Source organism: Abrus precatorius, unplaced genomic scaffold (genome assembly GCF_003935025.1).
Source record: "Abrus precatorius isolate BTA unplaced genomic scaffold, Abrus_2018 Scaffold7, whole genome shotgun sequence".
NCBI lineage: Eukaryota > Viridiplantae > Streptophyta > Magnoliopsida > Fabales > Fabaceae > Abrus > Abrus precatorius.
Window position 1 is genome coordinate 12,899,500 of NW_020874417.1, and position 25,985 is coordinate 12,925,484.

At 33.8% G+C, this 25,985-nt stretch overlaps 2 protein-coding genes and 1 pseudogene across 5 annotated transcripts; all 3 read right to left on the reverse strand.

The window, feature by feature from the left end:
- Positions 1–475: 475 nt before the first annotated feature.
- On the reverse strand, positions 476–2,651 carry LOC113871493 (annotated as a pseudogene).
- Positions 2,652–7,034: 4,383 nt separating this feature from the next.
- Positions 7,035–11,234, reverse strand: LOC113872403 (chlorophyllase-2, chloroplastic). The gene is made up of 3 exons (XM_027509935.1): positions 11,048–11,234; positions 10,779–10,933; positions 7,035–8,022 (listed from the first exon to the last, which is right to left on the reverse strand). The coding sequence occupies exons 1-3, from the start codon at positions 11,136–11,138 to the stop codon at positions 7,345–7,347; spliced, it is 924 nt and encodes a 307-aa protein (XP_027365736.1). The 5' UTR covers positions 11,139–11,234; the 3' UTR covers positions 7,035–7,344.
- A 1,062-nt stretch (positions 11,235–12,296) lies between these two features.
- On the reverse strand, positions 12,297–16,389 carry LOC113872332 (VAN3-binding protein-like). Of its 4 annotated transcripts, none has more exons than XM_027509811.1 (7): positions 16,041–16,389; positions 15,602–15,712; positions 14,206–14,647; positions 13,660–13,884; positions 13,468–13,517; positions 13,138–13,195; positions 12,297–12,956 (listed from the first exon to the last, which is right to left on the reverse strand). In XM_027509811.1, exons 1-7 carry the CDS (start codon positions 16,380–16,382, stop codon positions 12,733–12,735), a joined length of 1,452 nt encoding a protein of 483 aa, XP_027365612.1. In that variant the 5' UTR covers positions 16,383–16,389; the 3' UTR covers positions 12,297–12,732. The 4 variants fall into 4 exon arrangements, with proteins under 4 accessions (XP_027365612.1, XP_027365614.1, XP_027365615.1 ...); XM_027509813.1 differs by having other exon boundaries at positions 12,309–12,956; positions 15,602–15,709; positions 16,041–16,372; XM_027509814.1 differs by having other exon boundaries at positions 12,309–12,956; positions 13,660–13,824; positions 15,602–15,721; positions 16,041–16,372.
- Positions 16,390–25,985: the final 9,596 nt, after the last annotated feature.

The window sequence follows — 25,985 nt, forward strand, 5'->3', positions numbered from 1 at the left end:
CTATTTCTGAAAACAAAATACATTTGTCCTTTACATAATTGTTTTTGGCAAAAGAAAATAAAATGATTAAGATACAACAACTTTTAATTATTAATCAAGGATTGAACAAGTTGTGTCATCCAAAGGGTACTGAAAAAAAAACATAAATCTATCAAACAAAATTATACAACGATGAACTAAAGCACTAAATTTTCATTTTGAAATTTAATGAACTTACGGTCAATAATGTAGTGAAATTGAATTGATTGTTCAAAGTTTGAGGAGGATGATAAGATAGAGGTGCTGAACAATGTATATCACAAGGTTCAGAAGGAGGACTGGGTTGATATTCCTAAAATATTTATCAAATAAACACCATATGGTTAATAAGGAATCAAAATTGAAAGTAATGCATTAGCAAATTGATTGATATATGTACCTTAGTATGTTGGTTTTGTAATTGACCTCTGGTTATCCTATTTCTTTTCCTTTTTCCTTATAGTTCAACCCAACTTTTGAGTCGTTTATATGTATTCCTCTTTAAGCTTGGTCGGTGCTTGAAACCTTTTGGGATTGTACCATCATTGATCATCGACTTAGATGCATGATTGTCAGCGTCACTGTCAACATGTTGTGTTTGTAATCGAAGGTGTGAGATTTGACGACACACAGCATTTAAACATTCATCCACTAATGTCGAGTATTCCTCTGAACTAGATACCTCTGATGCAAGTCTAATCATTTTAGAAGCAAGTTGTCTATATCGTTGTGTGGTAGCAACTTTTGGATCCCCCTCAATCTCTCTTCGTATGAAATTGTTTATAATGCCGGAACGACCTTCCTTTGTCCATCTCTTAAGGATATATTTTTCAGGAATAGCCTTGACATCATTTGCTTCAAATACCTTCAATGCATGGGAACAAAGCATACCAAATGTTTCAAATTTTTTACAGGTGCAAGAAATTGATTTTGAGACATTATCAAATGATACTCTGCATGATTTCTCTTGATTGACTGTAGTGATGACATATTCAAATATAGGAGGAGATTCAATCCTCTCTGAAATGCAACATGCTAAGAATGAAGTAAATTCTTGTTGGAAAAGGGTGAATATAGGATAAGTGTAAATTTTTCCCATTTGTATCAAGATGGGAGACATCTCATATCTCAACATTGGTAGCTTATGTCGGGACTCATACTCACAAATTAGTTCATTGTAACGCTTCGCTTCAACTATACGTTCAAAACTTTGGAAGAATTATTTAATGCTAACACCAGGTTTCATAGAAGCTTTGAAATCAGAATTTAAACTTTCAGAGAGTTGAGTACTCCGCATCCCTAGGGTGACAACTTCTTTCATATAACATGATGCCCATTTTTCTTTTATGGCATAAAGTGAGTTTATCCAATTGTTGTCATGGACATTGTACTCTTGAACAATCTTGGTCCAAGCTTTCTCAAAGTCAGTGAAGGTATCAAAGTCATACATGCATTTTTTGAAGTCTCTTAAAAAATGACTCCCACCCTTCATCAAATTACCAAGGTGTTTGATCCCATTTTGCATTAAATGCCACGTGCACAAAGAATGATGTGTCTCTGGCATGACTTCTACAAGGGCCTTAGCCATGGCTTGATCTTGGTCAGTAAACATTGTTATAGGTTTTTTGTGATTATGTGCTTTTAAAAATGTTTCAAACAACCATTTAAACGAATCAGCCGTTTCATCATATAACAAAGCTGCACCATAAATGATGGTGGTTCTATAATGGTTAAAACCTGTGAATAAGGCAAGAGGTCTATTTGCACGATTAGTGCAATATGTAGTGTCCAAAGAAACTACATCACCAAAATATGCATAATCTAAAATCATCTTCGCGTCAGCCCAAAATACATTTGTAATTTGTTCATCACAATCTATCTGATATGCATGAAAAAATGAAGGACAATCTAACAACTGTTGCTGAAAATATTCCATCACACAACCAACTTCTCCATAAACCATACTTCTTTGTCTTCTTTCCTTCAAGTAATTCTTTGCATCCAACCGAGTATATCCGATATTGCATCTATTTCCTGCAAGTGTGCTTTGGAGTTGAAATGAGGATTTTTGTTGCAAACCAGATTCTTGAGCCATTTCAATCTCATAAGCTTGAACTTCACTTATCTTACGATGAGAAGCAAGCATGTGAGTTGTCTCCTCAAGTTGTAAGGGATGATTATGATCTTCTACAAACTCATGAATTATAAACTTCCCATTCTTCCCCAAAGATACTGCAATTCTGGCAGAACAATCTGTTCTTGTCTCAGCTCTATGTTTAGCAACTTGACAATCTTGTTTCTTCCCTTTTCGAAGACCTTCTTTACAACAAACGTATCTGCAAGAAGTAATAGCACCATCTTCCTTTCTCTTATTAAAATACTGCTTTCTAACTCCAAATCTGATCCTCCTACCATATTCAGTCCAAAAATTCCATGCTTGTTCTACATTATCAAACTCTAATCCAACTTTTGGCTTCCAGTCCACAATGTTTTTAGTTATGTCTTCTACCAAAAACATAAACAAAAAATCCCATGTTAAACATCTCACATTATGGAAAATTTAGGATATAGCAAATGCAAAAGACGTAAATGTTAAAATGAAAAAAGATACCTGACAATGGAGATGGTTCCATGGTTATCAATGTCAATAAAGCTTCAAGTTAGTATATGTTGAATGTAACTTGTTTTTTTTTTTAAGTCTCTTATTTGTACCAAGCATGTATATTTTTAAGAGAGAGCATTTTAGGGGTTAAATGAAGCTTTTCTTCAAGCTTACGCCACACAAATGAAAGATTCGCGCCAAAACGACGCTTTTTCGCTTAAGCGTTCATAGACCGCTTAAGCGAAAGTTATAATTTTTTAGCTAGAATTTTCGCATAAGCTCATTACGGCTTAAGCGATACTTTATTGGCTTAAGCTACTAAAGGTCTCCAAATTGAACTTCTGAGAGCGGTTCAAACATAACCGCTCTCATAAGTGCACATCTGAGAGCGGTTCAACTATAACCAATCTCAGAAGTACACTTGGAGAGCGGTTATGTTTGAACCGCTCTCAGAAGTTCAAATCAAAAGTTCAAAATTCAACTTCTGAGAGCGGTTACGCATGAACCGCTCTCAGAAGTTGAAAACTCGTTCAAAATTGAAATTTTGAGAAAGGTTCAAACATAACCGCTCTCATAAGTTCAATTTAAACTTCTGAAAGTTTTGAACTTGTGAGAGCGGTTCAAACATAACCGCTCTCATACGTGCACTTATTAGAGCGGTTCAAACATAACCGCTCTCATACGTGCACTTATTAGAGCGGTTCAAAAATAACCGCTCTCTAAAGTTAACTTATGAGAGCGGTTCATATATAACCGCTCTCATAAGTGAACTTGGAGAGCGGTTATATTTGAACCGCTCTCAGAAGTTCACTTGTAGAAAGTGGTTGAAAGAATAACTGCTCTCCAAAGTTCACGAATTTGTCGTCGTCGCCCAGCCTTAAACCCATTCTCTCATTTCATTCACTTCATTCTTATATCAAAAAATATTGAAAAACCCTAAACCCCACCCCAAATCCAGGATTCTCCCCATTGCAGCATTCCTCTCCCATTATCAGAGCAACCCAACGATTCCAGGTAAGAACTCTTACAGCAATATGTTGTTCTCCTACCTTTTAGGTTAGGGATTGTTCCATGCTTCTGGATACTATTATGGAAACAATGCTTTCAAGGGTTTAGGGTTAATGTTTTTAGAGTTTAGGATTATCACTCTGTTTGTTGTTAGATTGATATCAATATTTATGTGAAGCAAAGTTCTTTCTGTAAAGAAACGCTTAAGCACGCCTGATTTTGGCTTAAGCGAGTATTGAGATTTGTCAAAATTATGTGTATTTTCCAATTATCTGAGTATTGAAATTTGTTACCTTGCAGATATGGCTCCTAAAAAATCAATTCCCCAAAGAAAGAAGCAACGTTCAGATGTTGGAGAGGCTTCACAACATGTACACCATACAGGAACTCAGGATAATGAACCTTTAACACAACCGAGCCCCAGTCAGCAACTTACCTTTGACAGATACAGGTTCTTCAGTCGAGCGCATTTTCAGAGATATTTGGAATTACACCCAAGGGAACTTCTGCCTGAAAGGAAAATTATTTTGGAGGAGGGACAATTTGCTGAATTTACAGAAGAGCTGCAGAGGAGAAAATGGAATATATTGGCTGACCCACCAAATAAAATTGATGTAGACATAGTGAAGGAGTTTTATGCCAATGCATGGCCCTTGCATCCACAAAAATCTGAGAAGAAGTCTTGCGTTAGAAGGACATCTATCTCCTATGATAGAGATGCTATCAATGCATTACTGGGGAACCCCCTCACCTTAGAAGAAGGACAATTGTGCGAATACCAGCAGCGGAGGCGCCTGACCACAGGATTTAATGATGATGATGTAGCAAGGTCCTTATGCATTCCCAACAAATCATATGAAACTAACTATCAAGGCAAGCCAATGAGGTTCAAGTGAGGGAATTTGAAGACACTGACTCAAATATGGATGTCATTTCTCTTTGCAAACATTGCTCCAACCACTCACACATCAGATCTCCACATGCCTCGGGCCTACCTTGTCTTCAGCATTATGGAAAACCTCATAATCGACATTGCAACTATGATCTCTGAGGAGATTCACCAGCTTGTTTTGTCCACCAACTCCCCTAATGCATCTGCAACAAAGCCCTTGGGCTTTCTAGCATTAATCACTGCTTTATGTGCTGCCCAAGGTGTTCAGATACCAAACAATCCAACACAAAGCATCAAGTTGAAAAAACCTATAAATGCCCAGTTCATAAACAACTATTGCATTAACTCATTGGACCAGCCACAGCCACAACCACACCCAGATTCTGATCCTTCTTCATCAGCACCACCATCAGCACAACCATCCATCCCCAAAATGACACCCATGGAATGGCGTATCACCCAACATCTGAATCAAATACAGCAACAAATGGAGGACAACAATCGGGCATATACACATATACACTACCAGATGGCGGCTAACCATCGAGCCTACACCAGCCTTAATGACTCTTTCTATCGCTTTACCCTACACCAGCATGTAGGAGAGACTTCAACATTTCCATGGCCAACCCCAGAGGATTTTGCAGGTGTAGTGTCATGGCCTGGAGACACACCTTCCTTCTCAAATGAACCTAATGCAAATCATGAAGATGGTGGACCACAAGGAGAGGAACCAGAAGAAAGGGGAGAAGGAGAAGGGGAAGAAGAAGAAACGGAAGCACAACTTGATCATGAAGGTGGTGATGGGGAAGGAGACCATGTGGAGGACGACCAGCCTATTCATAATGATGTTGATCTATAAGATGCATGAACACTTTGTTTTTTCTTTATTTGGTTTTAAAGTTTAGATTTTAGTTTATGTTTGAAGTTAGTTCATATTGTAAAGTTTCAAGGACCTATTTAGTTTGTTGCAGCTAAATTATGAAATTTCACTTTATTAACCACCTATCTAAATTCCTTTTATTTTGATTCTCTTTTATAATTTGTATGACTTGTTTACTAAATAAATCCAACAAATTATCTTATAAATTAAAACTTGTCACATACATATAGTAATCATTTTATTTTCTTTTGCCAAAAACAATTATGTAAAGGACAAATGTATTTTGTTTTCAGAAATAGTATATCCATGTCTGTCAATTTAAGCTGCTGTTTTTCAATTTTCCTGCATTTTCGCTTAAGCCCCCCAATAATCGCTTAAGCCCACAAATTTCGCTTAAGCTATATAGTTCTCGCTTAAGCTGGTATTGGTTCGCTTAAGCCAATATGTTATAGCTTAAGCCAGTTTATCAGTCCAAAAGAGCATTCTCTCAGCATTCTTTTTATGCAATTTTAGCTTAAGCTAAAGCATATCCGCTTAAGCTATTGGTTTCTCCGCTTAAGCCAAGTCATGAAGGCTTAAGCGAATGTGTGATCCTGGGAGGTGTGCTTTCTGTTTTTTTAGGCTTAAGCCATTAAAGTTTCGCTTAAGCCCATCATATACGCGCTTAAGCCTTATAAATATGCGCTTAAGCCCACAACTCATCAGCTTAAGCTAAATCAAGCACGCTTAAGCCATTTTGTAATCCTTTTTGTTATTTTTCGCTTAAGCGAGTATATTTTAGCTCAAGCGCATCACCCATTCGCTTTAGTTCAATGTGTCGCTTCATGCTTGTGGTATTGGCTTAAGCCTTCGTTCGCTTAAGCTCAGCCTATACGGGCTTAAGCTAAAATTGTCAAATTCGCTTAAGCCATGTCAAAATGGCTTAAGCGAATGAAGAACTGCACGTGCAGTTCCTGCATCAACTGCACTGGATCCGTATCCTCTATTTTTAAGTTTTATTAAAATCTTCATTTTATCATGTGATTTTTTCTATATTTAATATTTTAAAATATTATTTCTTAATTTCAATTTAAAATCTTAATAAATTGTATTAGATCAAAGATTTTTTATTTTTAAATAATAATAATAATAATAATAATAATTTTATTTTTAATTTATAAATTTAAAAGCAATCATGCAATGAACCTTTACTTTTTATTTAAAAAGAATAAATTAAAATTACTTGCGTAATACACAAAAGAACTTACTAGTTCTTCATGAAGAGACAAATCCTTACAAGAATATTCCGTAATAAATGAAAATTGTTTGCGTAATCTTATGCGTGCATGTGCTTGTGAATAATTGTGGGGTATTGCTAAAATAGACAATTTATTTAGCATATGAAAGATTTATACTACCATATTATATTTATTTTTGTAATTTTAATAGAAATGTATTATTATCATCTAATAAAATAAAATTATTAATAATGAACACATCTCTTATTATACTTCATTTTTTGACATGTAAAATCACTTTTATTTTATAATAGTGATATTTTAATCTCACATATTAATGTTTTAAAATTTTATGTAAATTTTAAAGTATTCTGGTAAACATAAAATTAAGAGTGTGGGGCTTTAATAGATATGATGTACAACTTACTAAAATTTAAACATATATGACTTAAAATATTCAGTTCTTAAATAAGAATTTATACACAAATATTTTTTCAAAACAAAAATACTTTAAATTATATGGCTACAAACTAGTATTTCTATATTTGACGGAAATAGACTCCATGAAAAAAAAGGGGACTCTTAATGTTTTGCTCATGATGCACTTGTATCCCTTGTCTAATCTCTCTGTGTGTGTGTGTGTAAAGACAGCCAGTGCTTGAAAAGTCAAATTGTGTTTGTGTCATGATAACAGAGAAATATCTACTCAATTTCCTCTGATTTTTCACACAGAAAAATCACATTTGATCTCCACTGGTAGACTCACATGTCTGTCCCTTATGGCCAATAAGTCCCCATCATCACCATGCAAGTAAGCTTTCAAGAATGCAACTATAACTCCTCCAACAAACCTTCTCATGGGTTCTCTTGACTCTCCATTTTTGCATAGACAATAGGTAGCTTTGCCCCTAATCCCTTTGGTATCATCATCTAGCATGTCACAGTGGCCATAATCCTTGGCCACAAAATACCAAGCTGGTTTCTTACATTCATTAAAGAAGTTCTCATGGTTGACACCCTTAGGTGCACAAGGGGGAAACAAGGGGTTCCTTTTCACTTCACCTAAACTTGAACCAATAACCATCACTGCCATATCAAAATCAAATGATTGAGGAACATAGGTGAGAACTGGTGGGGGAGTTTGCTTTCCTATGTCCATTCCATCAACTGGGTCCACACCTATTAATGCTGAAAACTTGAGATTGGTGGTTATGTTTAATCTTCTTAGAGCAAGAGCAAATGCTGTTTTGCCTCCACGACTATGGCCGGCAAGTGCTAGCTTGCCAAAATTTGGTCTTACATTTGGTGGAAGAAATTTCCGTAGTCCTTCACATAGCCAATTTGTTATTGCAGCTACAGAATGAATCTCATCACTTGTATCAGCTCCAGCCACTGTGTACAACTGTAAAGTGCAAACAAGATTTAATTGATTAACCTTGCATTTCACTTTAAGGGATTCTAACTGTAAATTAATTATATGGAAACAATCAAATCAATAGAATGCCATACCAATGCTCAATGTTTTCTTATGCAACAAATTTCACAGTAGAATTTGATTTTGCTTAACAGTGTAGGGGCTGTTAACCAATCTGTAATAGGTAGGTTGGGTTAACAGTTAATCAATATAAGTGAATTTGAGTCCTTCAATCCATTCACATTTATATAATAATAGCCTTTATGAAATTATTCCCATTGATTGTAATTTGATTTTGTTTAGGCTGTATGCTTTCTACATTTTTGTTTGGTCTTAAAGAAGAACTTAATAAGGAGTAAGGACAACATTTTAACGCCTAACTAAATTTATAACACCTTCAGCTTACAAAATAAACAAGTGTGTGCCTTTGACATGTCTTCTAGATTTGGAATTCCACATAATGCTTGCACGGTAAGGATCAGAGTCTTCTCAGTCTATTGTTTCAGAAAACTCAAGTAAAGGTAATAGAATATTGGTCTTAGCATTGACTGAACTCAGATCATTTCGATATGAAGCATTGCATGGAATCCTAAACAAAGAGCCAAGCCAGTCAAAGTTATGCACTTGCTCATTATTATGTATATTTAAGGTGTACATTTAGGTATTCAACAAGAACATACATCGTGCAAATATCTAAACTCTATTTGGATAACATTCAAAGGTAGCCCACTGTTTCAGAACCATAAAATATTACAAGGGGTAGTAGGTTACATAAATGAATGGAAGCTCATAAGCGCTGGACATGTAAGGATGAACTAGGCCAGCGTAATAAGTACTTTAGGGGAGAATAAGTTTATCCCATCTCTCAACATGCCTCATTCTTATAAGAGGTTGTTCACTATCTTGAGATGTAGGATACTGGCAAGAGCAATTGCTATCTTCTTTTTAAGGCGTGGAATGCCCCTATTAGAGTAAAGTGAGTCCGTAGATTACGAAATTCCATCCTTCATCTCCATGTTGCGGCCTCTGAACTTAGGAAGCGCACTTGTGAGAATATCTCTTTTTAGAAGAAGCTCCCTATAAAGTTCCTTTATCCTTCTTCTTTACTCCACAGGGAAAGTTTTCAAAGACTTTGAAGTAACAAAAATGCCATGGAGAAAGAAGTCCCTTAAACTGGGAGAGGAGTTCCTAATCTTTCATTCTTTTCTTTTTTTATAGTATGTATTTTCTTGCTCCCCAAGTAGTATATTTTCTTGCTCAACAAGAAGCCCCTTTCTTGCTTTTCAACTAGCTCGCTTCGAATTTTGTCCCTAATGTTATATTTGGTTCCAAACACCCATCAATTTAACTAAATCTATTTCTAGTGCTCTATTGGCCTAATTGAGCTTAAAAATATAAGTGAACCAAATAGAGAAACTAAAGAAAAAGAACAACAAAACAATGGTTTGCCTGTCACAAGGCACAACATTTGAATGTCAACGGAGGAATAAGCTAGCTAATGGAAACAGCCGTAATCTGTTCAAAGCAAGAGAGAAATAGAATAGTTATATATTAGATAATGGCCCGATAAATATAGTATTGGTGTAAGGTATAATTCTAATATTTGCGAATCAATATCAGTTGTGATTCTTATATAGCAAATTAATATATGAAAAATGTAATTATTCATCCATAAGTAAGGATGGTAGGCGATAGGATCTCTGTACAGATCTATTTTACCTATTTCTGTACTCACATTTTAAGAAATTATTCGTACCGTCCTCGTATCTGCATAGGTAACAATTTTGATCTCTATACCCACTGGGCTATGGATACATTTTCCAATGATCTGTCAAAATTATGTTTTCAAAGTTCCTGGGCTACAATGTTCTGTCGTAGCAATGATCTGTCATACTTATAAATATGCCTAGCGTTTGCATCTATCTCAAAAAACAAATTATACCCATACAATAAACACAGAATTGATGATGATGATGATGCCAGTAAAATAGATTAACCTCTCTTTATCCGGTATTTATCCTCCTCTATTAATCAAGTAATGACATGATAAACCAACCAGAGATCATCAATGTTTTTGTACAAATTAATGATCCAAAGTATTTTGCCAAATAGGAAATTCAAATGAAATGGTATCACAGGAGACCAAGACAGGGAACTCATTGAAATGCTTATACTCAAAAATGCTATTGTTCTTTTATTGTATTATTAATTCCATTTTCCTGTATAGGAGTGACAGTAACAAAAGTCACAAAGTGACACACTCAAAGATATGCATTAACTGAAATCTTATCATAGACAAAATGGTTGAAGTTCCACTCTATAAACAGTTAAAACAATTACCAAGTGTCAGAGGTAGTGAAGCAACTACTCTTCTGTTTGGATCAGTTAGGATTATATACATGAACCATGAACACCTATGATAAAGGGAGAAATAGATCATTCAGCTTCCTTGTCCAACCACTTTTTTTTAATTACTAGCAGTGATATTTATTTTAATGATAATATTTTTATTACCCTCTTCCTTGCTAATCCTTATTTTGCCTATCTCTGGTGCTTTTGATAGTTATAAAAAAAAAGAAAGTAAAGGAAAGTATTAATCAACGGCCAAGGGAAAAAGGAATAGTACTTGAATAACAATAATATGCTAGTAGCCGATGGTGTTGTTAAATTGATTTTCTCAGAATTGCCTCTTGCAAAGCAAAACCAAATTTGTTATTAGATTAAGGTGTCAAAAGGTGACTAACCTGAGGGGCAATAACAATGAAGCCATGAGAAGCGATGTGTTGGATAAGCTGAGAGTAAAATGAATTGTAAAGAAGATAGCCATGCAGGAACAGCAGAAGTGGGAATTCTTCAGCATCAAGAGGAGTGGCAATCAAGAGAGATTTTGGTGGTGGAACTGAACATAGAAAAAAAAAAAAAAAGTAGACAGTGAACTGAACTGAGCCTTGTGCAATAATAACAATAATAAAATCTTAATTGTAACAGAGAGTTGGAGGAACCAAAAGTGTACTATTAAGTGTATGTGATTCAGATTCGACCCTTAGCAGCTCGGTGGTGTAGTTGCCAGTATAAAAGACATTAGTAGATGGATAGGAACACATAACTGATAGTTAAGCTTCTGCTAAGTTTTTGCCTTAACTTGCAAGAGTTTCTTTTTGCTGCAGAATTAGATGACAAACTAGTGGCTGGTTTAGTTCAAGATCTCATGGAAACAAAGAAGATATTTTTGGTGGACTCTTGTTGGGTCTACAGGCTGGCCCAAATATAGTTTGAGGATAAAAAGATTCTACGTGTTTTAGGCTATTCATGATATGGGCCTACTTGAGCCAATAAAAGATGAGAGACCATAAGATCTTTCCAGGCTAGGCCCAATACTTTGTTACGTGCCATGTTCTGAGTTGACAAAAACAAAAAAATTTGATAATTTTTGTAAACCTCCACGTTGTGGGTTGTAATTTTTTTAATATTTTAAAAAATAAAAAATATTTATATATTTTTTAAATGAACTATCAATCTTATTATTTATTGATATAAAACTAATAGTCATAATTGTTTTATGTGAACATAAAATATTTTTTTATTTTACATAGTACCATGAAATTTACTTTTGATGATCAAAATAATACTTTTGTATGTGCCAAGTCCTACTTGTCGCATAATTATGGTGCGTTGGTTAAGATTTTGACTATATTATTTTTAAACAATTGATATTACCAAAATAGCAAAATAATCATCAATACTTTTTCCACATTTCTGTTTTCGCTGACTTCTTTTAAAAATGTAAATGTTAACTAGTATTATTAAAGGAATATTTTATTAAAAAATTATTAATATTTGCTCACCATGACTTTCGGTGGACTCAAAACAGATTTTTCTAATAAAAATTTTATTTATTATTTCCTTATAATAGTATACTATTTCCAACGAACATTATAATAATATATTTTAAGTACAAAAACCACATATAAGCATCACTTCAACGCTGATCTATTTAATGCTACGTAATCTTTTTTTAGCCAAGCATAAAAGCATCGAATTTAGTTGCTTTAATTTTTATTTAAATATTTATAAAAATAATAATAGTTAATATATTATTTAAAAAATTGATTAATATTGGAGCGGGTACTAACGAGTGTTATTAGTGAGATAGGTGAGGTCGGTCTCGGGGAAATTTGGGTGGGGCAACTATCCAATTGTCGACCACTTTCTTTTAAACAAAGAATTTAAAGAAAACAAGGAAAGTGGAAGAATATAATCCAAAACAATGATGGCTCTATCTCATAAACCTTAAAACTATTCTCGGGATCCAATCTGGGAAAGCCAATCAAAACCAACACCTATAAACAAAAACATAAATCAGCCTGTGTCTTTATCTTCAATATTACACTTCACTCAAATGTGTCTCTTTTTTTCCCTTTTGACTACCCCGGTCCAAGATGCCCCTTTTCTTTCCATATCAGCAAGAGAACACCTAGGTTCACATGATTTTCACTTTGGTTCAAATGACTTTACTTTTCCCTTCAAAAAATACATCAAAATATGTTCCCCAAGACTAAAGAAAAGTAAGAAACCCCCCATATGGCACATCTAGAGCTTCAATTTACCCTTTTTACATTTGGATCAAAACCCCACCATGCATCAAAAGACCTACTATGGATCCTATTCCCTTCTCCCAAAATTTCTTCTCCATCACAATCAAATGCTACATATTCGGTTTTTGTTGTTCCTTTCAGCAGCAATAGAGAGAAGCCTTGACACACCTTGAGTCCACACATCATACTCTCTCTGATTTCTACACTCAAATTCAACAACACCACGCATCACTGTTTTCAACCCAAAATAGCGACGGTTCTCACCACCTTCTAGCAAGTGGCGACCAGGCCAAGCGGGCATGTCTTTGATCACTCCAAGCACCACATCTGTGAAAAAAGGAGTTTGAAATTAAACTTAAAGAATAACCCATTTGATCCTTTTCCAACTTTAAACTAAAGACTATAACTTTCACAAATCCCCAAATGCAACAAGACCCACCTCCAAATCAGTTAAATTATTAGCTAGAGTGGGACAAAAAAAAGTAACCATAAATCAAAACTCACTCACTCTTTTTCTTTTTTGTGATGGTCCCGGCAACGTGCCTGCTCTTCATCTTCACCATAACCTGCACAAAAAGAGCTTCCAAAGGGTTATCACAATTGCACATTTCTCGGAAAACTAAAACAATATGATCCCTTCCCTTGACATCACATCATACATGCTAAGCCCCCCTCGTCACTTTACAACTTTTTCCACAACCAGGTTCATACATACTCATCATCAAAACTCTTAATTGATGACCAAATAATTGGTAATCTATCCTATCCTCTAGAATCAAAAGTACATTACATAATTTGGATCAAAGAGAAAAATTAAATTAAATTAAATTAAAATCACCTGGTTCATCCTGTTTATATAAACAGAAACAATTTTCCAATGGAGTTCACCTGCAAGTAATTCTCAAATCAAATCACATTCCAATCATCATATACACAAAATTATTAAGAAACACAAACCATGCAAAGAACAAAACTAAAAGAAACAAAATGTAATGTAACAAAACAGAAACGTAAATTTGAGGAAATTTACCAGTGCGTGTGCGCTTGAGAAGCTCACAACCTCTTGCTAGCAATTCTCTACTACAGATACCCAAGAAATTTTCTTCAGGCACAAGTTCCCCACTGAAGCTACTGTTAGAACTACCGTTGCTACCATTCGCACCACCACCTAAATTCTTCTCCACTGGAATCACAGCTGCAATATTCCAAACCTCCTTAAGAACCCTCGCTTTCAACGTGGCAGCGCCACGTAAAGCTGCAATTTCAAGCCACAAATACCAAACCCAAAAAAACAATTATCCCTTTTAATTGTAATTGTAAAGCACGAGATCTGTTTTTAAGATGTTCATATTAAAAAAAGCCAAATGTAACTTAAAAGCCCTAAATAAACAAAAATAGAAAATTTGTTTCTGAAAATATTATTAATACTATTCTTTCTATAATTTCTAATAAATTTTTTAACTAGGATCGCATTACTCAAAATATAAATAAAAAACAAAAATAATGGCATCCAAATTTACAACAGGTGTAAAAAAATTTTAAGTAATGGAATTAGCTTCAGTTGTCCTGCACATACCAGTGGCTGCCGCCGCCGTCAGGGTCGTGATGTCACCGGCGGACCTCACATTCACGGCGGAGCTAACCACCGAGGCCAGGTGGTCGCGCTCAGCCCCCATGGCCTCGGCAGCCTCAACACACTGAGCAGCCACCAGCGTCGCCGCCGATGCCACTGCCATGTCCGTCTTTGCCATCTGCTCGTCCTTGCGGGAGCCCGACGAGGCAGCCGTGGCAGCGGCGATGGCGGCAACTGCGGCTGCGACACCGGCAACCGAAACAGCTGCATGGAGCTGAGCATTGTGGGCCCTGGTTTCCTCCTTCTTCTTCTCCTTCCTGTCCTTCAGCCACCTCCCAACCGTCTTGCCACCGCCTCCGGCAGCGGCGCCTCCGGCAGTGACGGCCCAGATTTGACTACTCATGCCGGTGATCATGGTGTTGTGGTTGTTGTTGGAGCGGTTATACTTCATACAGGATTGCATGTGGTTGGCCAATCAAAATCAAAATTTAGCTTAACATGGAACAATATAGATAACCAACCATTTGTAACATGAACTTGTGAGTGTAGGGGAATCGATTCATTCAGTGTTGAATTTTTACATGATGTTATTCGGTGAAAATTTTGTATTTATTTTCATTTGTAAACATTAAATAGATGAAATATTAAAAGAAAATAATAGACACAATTTTTATGTGACAAGATATGTTGCAAAACCTTGTGTGGCAGTATGCTTATCTACTAAGTGGCCTATGGCTATGTCGATCTTCTTTCCCTCCCTGTCCTAATTGTGGGGTCCACCAGCTATCAATGCTACCCAAGAGGGAAAATTTTTGAAGGCTTCGATTGCTAAATCAGGAATCACAGGGATGGTTTTCGTTGATGTTGTTGAACAAATTAACTTTGGTAAGAGGGGGACCAGAACAAGGGAGAATAACAGAAGTTGCGGATAACTGTGTATCTGTAATTGTAATGGAAACGAATAAAACTGCACTTGTTTTTGGTATTTTTGTGAACAGAAATAATAACACCCAGATAAAAGGGTCTGAAACGAAACCTTGCATCTTTACAAACTTCTCTGTTAATTATTTGTAGGTTTTTGAATATATGTACTTCAATTAAGATTTAATTTAGTGATTTATTTTAATGGGTAGTAGGAAAAGCTAGTATTTTTTTTGTTTGTTTGTTTGCATTGAGGATTGGAAAGAGAAAACCCGGTGTCATCCAAGTTTGTTTTGTGTTGGTAACAGAGAAAGCTGAAACTAGATGGTTGGTTCTAAGTGTGCAGGGAGATCAGAGCTCGTGCTTCGTACCCAACCAAAAAGTTTTATTCTATACTAAAAAAACAAGGAAAGAAGAAACAAACAGCAACAACATGGTTGTCTGTTTGGTTTTGTCGATGTATTAGAGAGAGAGTTACCTTGAAATCGTCAATTTCAGAAGGGGAAACTGGAGGGCTATCTGTTAGGGAGCCATTAAGAGGGCCACTGCTGTGAGACAGTCTCCCCGATGTGCGAGGTGATACCTCCTGCTGACCAAACTCAAAACACCATTTTCCCTTCAGTTTCTCACAAAAACAAGACTTGTTCATTGTATTGCATACAAAAAAATAAAATAAAATTTATTTGCATAAATTGAATTGTACAGAACCAGAGTGATCGAGTGGCAGAGAAAACGAGAATACAAAAAGTACATGTGTTCAATAAATTCTTATCATACGCCAATTCATAAACTATTTTCACGTGCTCTTCTTTGTTATCCACAGTGATCCTGATAGACTATAAATATGCTATATAAGAGCAAAAATACTGTGTAAGAAAGAAACTATAGATTTGTAGTTTATAGGTAGATATAGATACCGAGTGTGACATGATGCGGTCCATGACCATCTGAGAGGTTTCAGAGGAAGCAAAGGAAAAGGGGTTGCCAGAAACTGTGGCAGAGTCGTCCACTTCAGCAGCTATGTCTTCAAGTATTATGGAGGCATTAGAATTGTTAGTGTTATAACTAGTGTTGTTGTTGTTATTGGAAGGTGCAGGTGCAGGTGCAGGTGCAGGAGCAGGGGAAAGAGCCTTGGAGACTTCAAGAGAAGAGGCACTCCATGAACGAGACAAGAACTCCATGGGGTCCCACGGTGTTTCCGACGGTGGTGGCTTCCCATGAAACGGGTCGGGTCTCCACGCGGGTTTCTCCTTTTCCATTTTATGATGAGGTGAAGAAGTGTTTTTGTTAAGAGAGCTTTTATAGAGCCCCTCAGAGTTGCTCACACCGTTGATCATGGTTTACTTTCATCAACGGCTCTCGTTACTCGCTCACTTCCACAGGGTACACTTCATAATTAGTACAATTTTGGAACCTCACAACTATGTTTAGAAATTACTACTGGAGTATCTTAAAAGGTCATCAACTCACCTGCTTTTCTGCTTGAAAAATGACAAACTTCATAAATGTATTTAACTCCTGGGGTGTTTTCTTTTATTCTGTGTTTTCAGTTATAATATTATTTATATATATATATATATATATATATATAAAATATTTTATAAGATTTTAAAAGTTATTATATTAATAATATTAGATATTATAATTTTTCAATAAATTATTCTTTAAATGTTTTTTATATATTCAAATAAATTCTGATTTTTTAAGTTTGACGTATTTAGGCCTAAATATAGAGGGGCTCGAGATAGTCTACTAGGCGGACTACCCATTACATTACTTTTCCTTTTGTAAGTAAATATAACATTTTTAGGTAATATTTATTTTAAAATAAAATTATCACTCATAAAATTAATATTAAAATTATTAATTTATTTTAAATTTGTTAACATAATCAATATTTCAAATGAGAATGAAGTTGTTGCAATCGAAAATACAAAACTAGTTAAATAACTAAGAGATTAGTTATAATATTTGTTTTAAATGTTTAAGATTATTTGGTTTTTAATTTTAATTTTGTTGGATAAATATTTATTGTTTTTTCTTATGATAAAAGGGGTTAAATAGCTCAAAAGAAAACTGCATAGAACTCCTAAAAGACCCTGTGCCTAGAACATCATAGCACAAAAAAGGAAGTAGAGTGGTAGGAATCAATATTCTGTTTTTTATTTTAATGTGATTAAAAAATATTGTTAATATATATATTTTTTATTCTTGACACATTAATATATATATATATATATATATATATATATATATATATATATAAAGTGAGCTATTTGCATAAACTTATTTCTTGTATAAGGTCAGACTTAATCTATTATTTTAAAAGTTCTAACTATTTTAAATTCTTTTTAACTGGACTTACATTAGCTCGTTACTTGATGCAGGTCAACTTAAATTGGGTCATGTACCTTAATTTGACAGCTATAATGAGCCTATTTAGTGGACTGATCTAAAAATATTTTAAAAGAAAATGAAAACTTGTATGATATAATTGAAAGTCTAAATAAACTTGGATTTTTTAAGCTTAAACCATTTAAGCATGAACCCATACATTCTAGTTTACATTAGCTTTGTTATTCGATGTGGTTTACCCAAATTAAATCAGGTAGTTACAATTTATGAAATTGTATTTTAATTTAAATATTTTATAGAATAAGAAATCAAATTACACGGGTGTAAGTTACACTCACTCTTACACCATTAAGTATATAAAATAATTTTCATTGATGGTAAATTATAATTATATATTATCTAAATTATTTGTATCAAATTTTGTCAAAATAAAAAAATTTATAATATCATTATTACAAGGTTTTTATTTTCATAAATTTAAAAATTTTACATTACATTTTATTTGGGTCAAATATATAGTCACGATAAAACAATCAAATCATCGTCATCAACCTAAATCCAACGCAGACAAGCAACAAGCATCTTGGGTAATCTCAAATAAATCATAATTCAAATTATTATCCATTCTGAGATGACCCAATTGTTATATAATTTAGTCATACTACCATTTTTAACTCCTTTGACAATGAGAACTTTATTGGCGCGTCATGCAAGATTGCACAAGGAGAGGATGCACACCCACCCCCAATGAACAAATTGACATGTATGCAAAACAACAAATTCTCTAAACATTCCATGCATAAGGAAGGAATTCTCATAACTCAAGTACGCATTATATTCTAACAATGAACAACTTCCTCTAACTTGGGCATCAGAGTATTTCTTGCAAGAACACCTGCCATTGGAACTTACTCACAACAAAATACCACCATCAACCCCTACTTGAGAAAACTTACATTGAAAGAACCTTTCTCAACTGTTTAGTACACATCAATGTTAATTTTGATGTATATGAATAAGGTGTCAAATAATTTTCAATCAATCTTAAATTGTGCATACATGATCTATGTGATTGGAACTTTTAATCTTAAAATTGATTTTAGGATTAAATTTTCCTACAAAATGTAACTTTTAATCCTCTCTCTTTATATGTTAACACACACATAATTTGGACATTTGTAGATTTTAAAAACATGATACTCATTAAAATAAAATAAGCGATGAAGTACCTATTAATTTTATTTTTGTATGTATTTCTATAAAGTTGATATACTTGATAAGAACCTTCAAACTAATAGTTAAATTAGTCAATCTTACATTTTATGAAAGGTTATTAAGTAGTGTGAGTACTAAAATTTAACATTTGTGTAGATAGATCATGACTCTCTTTATATATTTATATTTTTTTTCTAATTTTTTAAAACTTACACATTAGGAACAAGATTGTTACAACAAAAAATGGCTTAAAATTTTATGAATTTTTTTACGAAAAAAGGGAAAGTGAAGAAAAGAGGTGAAGTTAAAATAAGTAAAGTAATTTTTAGGATTATTTTAAACAAAATTTGTCTTCTAAATATTTCAATCAATTCAAAATTATTAAGTTAAAATTAACTATAATGTGATTTCATCCTCATACTCAGTAATAATTATTAAGTAAGTAGAGCAACTGAAATCTTGATTCATTAAATAATCCAATTTCCAATAATTAATAAATATTGATATGAAATAATAACAAAATTTGTAATAAAAAAGCAGCATACATAGCATGACTTGATCTACTTTAATGCTTCATTTAATATGATCAAACAATTCAAGAAAAGGTTAAAGTGTCTTTGGATTAATTCCCTTTAATTGGAGCTTTTTGAAGTAACAATTGATATTTGCTTTTTTTTTTTTTTAACTAATTCTGGTAGAATTAACAAGAGAATCTTTGAGACTCTTTGTTTAAGATACACACATATACATACATAGGCACTTCTACATGTGTTGTAATTTAACAACTAATGGCTTGCTTAATATCAGGTTGAAGTCTACCCTCAAATTTCAAACATTGAGATTTATCATCAGCATGTGCAAAATAAGCGCAGTATCTCAACAATTTGTCAAATTTGACAATGTATTCTCCAACATTCATACTCTTTTATTTCAAATTAAGAAATTCTGGTTCCTTTTTTCTCCAAAGGTCTACCAAAAAGTATTTCTCCGAGAAGTGTTGACGAAACGCTTGCCAACTTATTAGGTCTCCTTTAGTTTCTAATTGTTAGTGAGCTATTCTCCACCAATGCTCAGCCTCCCTTATGAGCATAAACATAGCAAAAACTACTTTATATTTGTAACCCCCGAATTTTGTAATAATATATATATATTGATTTATTAATATGAATGTGTGAATTGATGTTTGAATATGCATTTGATTATGTGATGATTTGAATGTGAATATAATCGTGAAGATATATGTATAGTGTGGTTGAAATGTGATGTAGACTTATGACTAGGTTGGAATTGTTTGAGATATAGGGTAAATGGGTACTGCAGGGGGCGTTCTCGCTGTATCGAGAGAATTCTCGCTATAGTGAGAAGGCTTTGGGCAAAAGGCATGCCTTTATTGTGTTCTCGTTGTAGCGAGAGGTGTCTCACTATAGTGAGAAGGCAACAGAAAGGGGTATATAGACATATCGCGACCAGAAGGATATTTGAGGGGTTTAGTGTGACACCCTTACTACTCATTACGCCATCAATATAAGTATAATATTAAAACAATCCAAGCAGTAAGAAAGCCACATGTATGAGTTTATGTCTGTTCACATTAATAGAAACTAAATACACCATCTGCACCAGTTATCCAAATACATATATACATATCATTTGTCAAAATATACAATCATCCAGTCATATAAACATATGCACATAGCAAAATTACATACAAAATAAAGTGGGGTCACGATATCAGAGACAACAACAACAAAAAATGACCTCACAAGTTTTCTCCCTAGACCCATGATCATCAAAAATACCATTTCCTCCAAAAGTTAGCAACGATTGAGGATTTCTATTTACCCGTTCCCTCAGTCACTAGTAATTATACCTATATATATGTACAAATTATACTTTACTCAGCCCTACCCAACTCTCCTTTCCCACTAGGTTCCTGCTTAGAGGAATCAAAACCAGGAGGAAGTCCGGCCCGAGAATAAGTCCTCTTCTTTCCAATAGCAGTAGGGGTGTTTGAACAGTGAGAGGAATCCGGAGAGTCAGAAGAACTAGATTAAGTCGAATTTGAAATGGATGAGATGGATATGTGTCTGGGTAGAGGTATGTTTGCTATATTGGGTCGTACAACAGGTGGTAAATAAGGCCCTAAAGATCTAAGGAAATTCGGGGGTAATATTAGGGGCGATAATACAGGGACAGGAGGTGAGACATAGGGTCTCATAAACTGTACTCCAGGAGAAAATGGAAAAGTGAGTCTCATGGATACCCTGATAGGGATGGGGTATGCCTGTGGGCCTGGCCCATTTCTATCTAACAAAAAGGTAATAGGGCCAGTATGGGTGAACTGTTGTCGCTCCCAATCGTGCGCCCATCTTCCTTCAAGATCATATATGACCATGACGCTGAACTGGTACGGTGGTCGGGCCATTTGTGTCCTCACCTACTAAACATATTCACATACAGCAACTAAAAGGGTGAGACAAACCCATTTCAACCAAAGTACAGTAGAAAACACGTCAAGATATTTACAATTATTATAGTAAATAGCAACAACTCAACACACAATGTACATGCCATGTATGATTCTGTGCATCACCTAGTTAATTGCTATACTGACACATGCATATGGGCCCAAATCATTTTCTTTTTCTTTTTCTCTTTCTTTCTTTCTGGGAAGGATCAGGAGTTCACTGCTACCAACCATTCTTAGTCATAACCATCTCATTAGATAGTTTCAAAGGTATAGCTCAACTGATTCTAAGAATCTATCGAGTTTTGTCAGAATAGTTTAGTTTTGCAGTGAGAATCGACAGCACAAGGTTACAAGCCCTGGCTTTTTCCCGGCTCAATCACACCCGACTATCTCCAAGACTAACCTGGAGTCTCCCCTAGATTTCGTATACTTCCCATCTAACACCATCATCATTACATGCTTATAATGCATGAACATAATTTCAGTCTTTTAATTATGTATTAAACATTTCTTTTTAATCAACAACATATCTTTCAAAATTTCACCGATAATCCGACAGAGTTTCCTCTATAATTCAGATATTTTTAAATTTTCTTCTCACTGCAAAACAGACAGAAAATTTCAATACACTTCTAATTTTAAGCAAAAACTCACCACCACCACATTTCACAACTTTTCAGCTATTTCAATGGCTCTCAAATACCTTTTTCTAATTATCACCACATTTCAAAATACTCATTTAAAATAATACTTTAAAATGAATTAAAATACTTTAAATTATTTAAATATGTATATAGGTATACTTTAAATATATAAAAATTATTAAATAAATTTTGATCAAACCACTTGAAATTAAAGAAGATTTTTAAAAAAAATCATTTTCTTAAGAAGAAAATTAACCATAATTCCATTTATCAATTTCTAAAACACTTTTTCAAAACCCATCAAATTTTATCTCAAATTTTTTTCCATTTTTTTTAAAACATCTTTATTTCACAATTCTCCAATTCTTTTCAACTTTCAACATACCTTCTATATGTTCACTCCACATGAATGATAGTTCATTCCTCAACTATTTTAGGCAATCAATTATTTATACTGAATTCAACAAACAATTATCATAGAAGCAGCATCACACATAAAATTAATCTCAAAAAGGAATATCAAACAATTGTACACTAAATATGGAAATAATTATAAATTCCTTCAATTAATTTATACATACATAGCAAGGAATAAAACACCCCATCTCCCAACGTTTTTCTACTACACCCTTGAAAATAGATATGTCTCCCCTTACCTTAAAGTGTATATCGATTTTTCTCACCAACGTCTTCTTTTCACCACTTCTCAAATCATGATCCTAACCAAATAATCACACATAATCATGATCAATGTTAAGATGCATTAATCACCCAACCCTCTACTAGTGAGTTGAAACTATCATTTTCTAATTTTTGCAAAAAAAATGTCTTACGGGTCTTACAATTATTTTCTATGATGTAAATGGAATACTATAAGCCTAAAGGAGATTAAAAACAATTATTTTTCCCTCATAACACTCTTGGGACAACACCTCTAGACCAAAGGTTTTGAACCCCCAAATGCATTTTTAACAAAACAAAAAACACCAAAATTATTTATTATAAAACATAGAAGGATTAAGCTAATTAAAACATAATTTAGAAACAAAATTTTTGGACAAAATCTCACCCTCATGCCACTGTTCCAACACCCAAAAAGAGGAAAAAAATAAAAATTTAATCGGTTCAAAGTGTTCAAAATGATAAAAATAGGTGAAATATTAAAAAATTTTAATGAACTTACTTGGAAATTTAAGGGATTAAGACCAAAGATGATCAAAGTTCCTTGGGAGAAAGAAAATGGGGCTTACGGAAGTGAAGGGAAGAAGTGAGAAGCTTTAGAGACTAATCCTTATCTTAAATAGTAAAAATAATAATATAATATTAAAATTTTCACTAATTTTTTTGCAATTAATTGAAACAATTAGATAAAAATCCCAAAATTTAAAAATAATCATGAAATATATTAAACATAATTATAAAATAATTTTTGACACTATTGATTCTTTAGTTGGTGTCCAAAATTTTTACACAATTTCTGCTTGAGCATATAACTAATTTACTTAAAATTAACCAGAAAATCCAAAAATGCTCATTAATTACAAAAAAAAATTATTTTTATATTCCAAATAATATTTATAAATAAAATATAAATTTTTATAATTATTATTATTAAAATAAAATGTTATTTTTAACTTTATAAGCAATTTTAACCAATACAAATTGACACTTTTTAAAACTTAAAAATTTTAAAATTAAAAATTACCAAATATTTCTTAAAAATATACCTAACAATTTTATCTAAAGCATCTCATGTTAATTCTTTCACAATTTTCCCCAAAAAATCAAGAACTATACTTTAACTTAGAATTATATTAATAAATTAATTGTTTAGCAAAAACGAGGATGTTACATTTAGGGTTCGAGAAAACTCATTTCCCATTCTTTCTCTCATCTCTCTTTCGATTCTCTCTACCATTAACTCATTTTCACCAATTAAACTGCCTCCAAAGCTATTTGGGAACGTGATTGAAGGTTGGAATCATGTTTGGAGTATTTGGAGGTAAGTTTTGATAGTTAGAGTTTCAGTTTTTGTCCCTACTCTTTGTTTTCTTGGTTCTCTTTGGTTTCTCATAAAATTCTTTCATATATTTAGGATGAAATTCATGTGGGGAGCATTTCTATTATCTAGTTTCATGTTGGGTTTTCATTCAGAGGTAAGGGGAGACTCTACCCCATCTCATTTTGTTTTGAATTCGTTTATTTGCTATGGGTTGCAATGTGGTTGAGATAGAATGTAAGGATAAGCGTGTTTTGATAGATGATTCTTGACTAAGCATGATGAAATGAATATTGAGCATAATGTGTGTGATGTAGTAATTTGATTGTGATAAAGTTTTGACGAGAATTTGATGTTTAAGTGTAATGTGATTGAATGTGGACATACGTGTCATGTGTGAAATTGAATATCATGACATGATTGAGTATGTGGTTGAAATGCTTAGACATGCCATTGATTGATGTTAAATAATGTGAATGGTTGGAAATATGTGTGAATGACATATTGGGTGTGATTGTAATAATGTTAGAATGTTGGAAAGCTATGAATGGTTTAGCGATACACTGAGGGTGTGGAAGATGGGGACGGTAGAAATACCTTGGAGAAGAGAGAATGGTGGTGACACCAATAGTGAGCGTGGGTGCACCATAGGCCACACACTCTCCTCCTGACTCGGTGTTTGACTAACACTTTTGCTTAGGGGGCTCAATATCGCACATGTTGTATTTGTGGAGCGGGAGCTATCCGGTGACCATCCATGATGTGAAGTGAGTAAGTCCCTAAGGTTGAGGGCATTAGGAATCTGTGATCACAGTGCCATAATGAGCGTGGCTGACATGCAATAACTGCACGTGTGTATGGATTATTTGATAGTGTAGTAAGCGCACCTGTATGTGAATGAGAATGAATTGTTGAAATTATTGCTTTGTGTCTGTTTGATGCATGATTGATTTATGTTAGTAAATGTGTGAAATGTAAATGTGAGTCTTTGTGCCTATGTGTGATAGTATATAGTACTCATCTTTACGTTTATTTTTCAGGTGACCAAGACGATCAGCATCGGACTCAATGAACGAGAGGGTTGAAACTGCTATCAGACTTAGAAAATTGACTTTTAAAATTTGATGCATTTAATTTGGTCATGTAGCACTTATTTGATGCAAACATGTAACCCTCCCTTGATTTTGAGATACCTTACTAAACTATATGCACTAGAACTATTTAAATGAAAAATTTTATTATTTTTATTTTTGTGAAATTTATTTATTTGAAAATTAAAATTAAAGTGTTACAATCTTCATTTGTGTAGGCCATAGCCTAAAACTTTTTTTTCTAATTTCTTTACCCAGAGTTGGACACTATTTGGGTCAAATCCGCCATAGAATTGGGAGGGTTCGTTCTTGCAGAATTTAGATAATTCATGATTTGGGATGAGTTTTTTTTTTGCCTTTCTAGCATGCCCATAACTCATTCTAGCAGAGCGTTAATGGCCTCACTTCTTGGCATCCTGGCTATAGTTGTCTGAAATTTCAAAGTTAAACAATTTAAATTGTGAAAGGGTATCTAATAGGGAATAGTAGTAATAAGCAAACAAATGGATTCTAACACATAAGCCATAAGGACTTCCATACAATTCAGAGTTACACACATTTAAGCAGTTTAGCCTATACCAGGACCAATTAGAGCAAACAGCTCTAATACCACTAAATATGAGACTCCATACACATATATTTATATACATATGCATTCACCATGCATTGTAATTTAACATACTCACATACATAATACATATTTACTCTAACTTCCATTAATATCTCATATAATGGTGAAATTATCAGTACTCCTAAGTAAGACTTAGACATGTGTATAGTAATGTTAATATCTACTAAAACTTTCATAAAGACTTAAGAAATCATCCCCTTTCATAAATTAATCATAAAAGTCAAGTGCCAAGATAAAGTCAACCACAATTAATCCATCATAAAAAGGAACAAAAATACAAGTATACAATGAGACAAAGGTAATACCTTTCCAAAGATAATAAAATATAATTGCGTTGTAACACTTATTATAAAGCAAAATAAACTAAGACATACTAACAACCTACAGAGTAGTTTCCTTATCCCACAACCTATGAGACATATAAAAGAAAAGAGAAGGTCATCCAAAGGGTGTACTC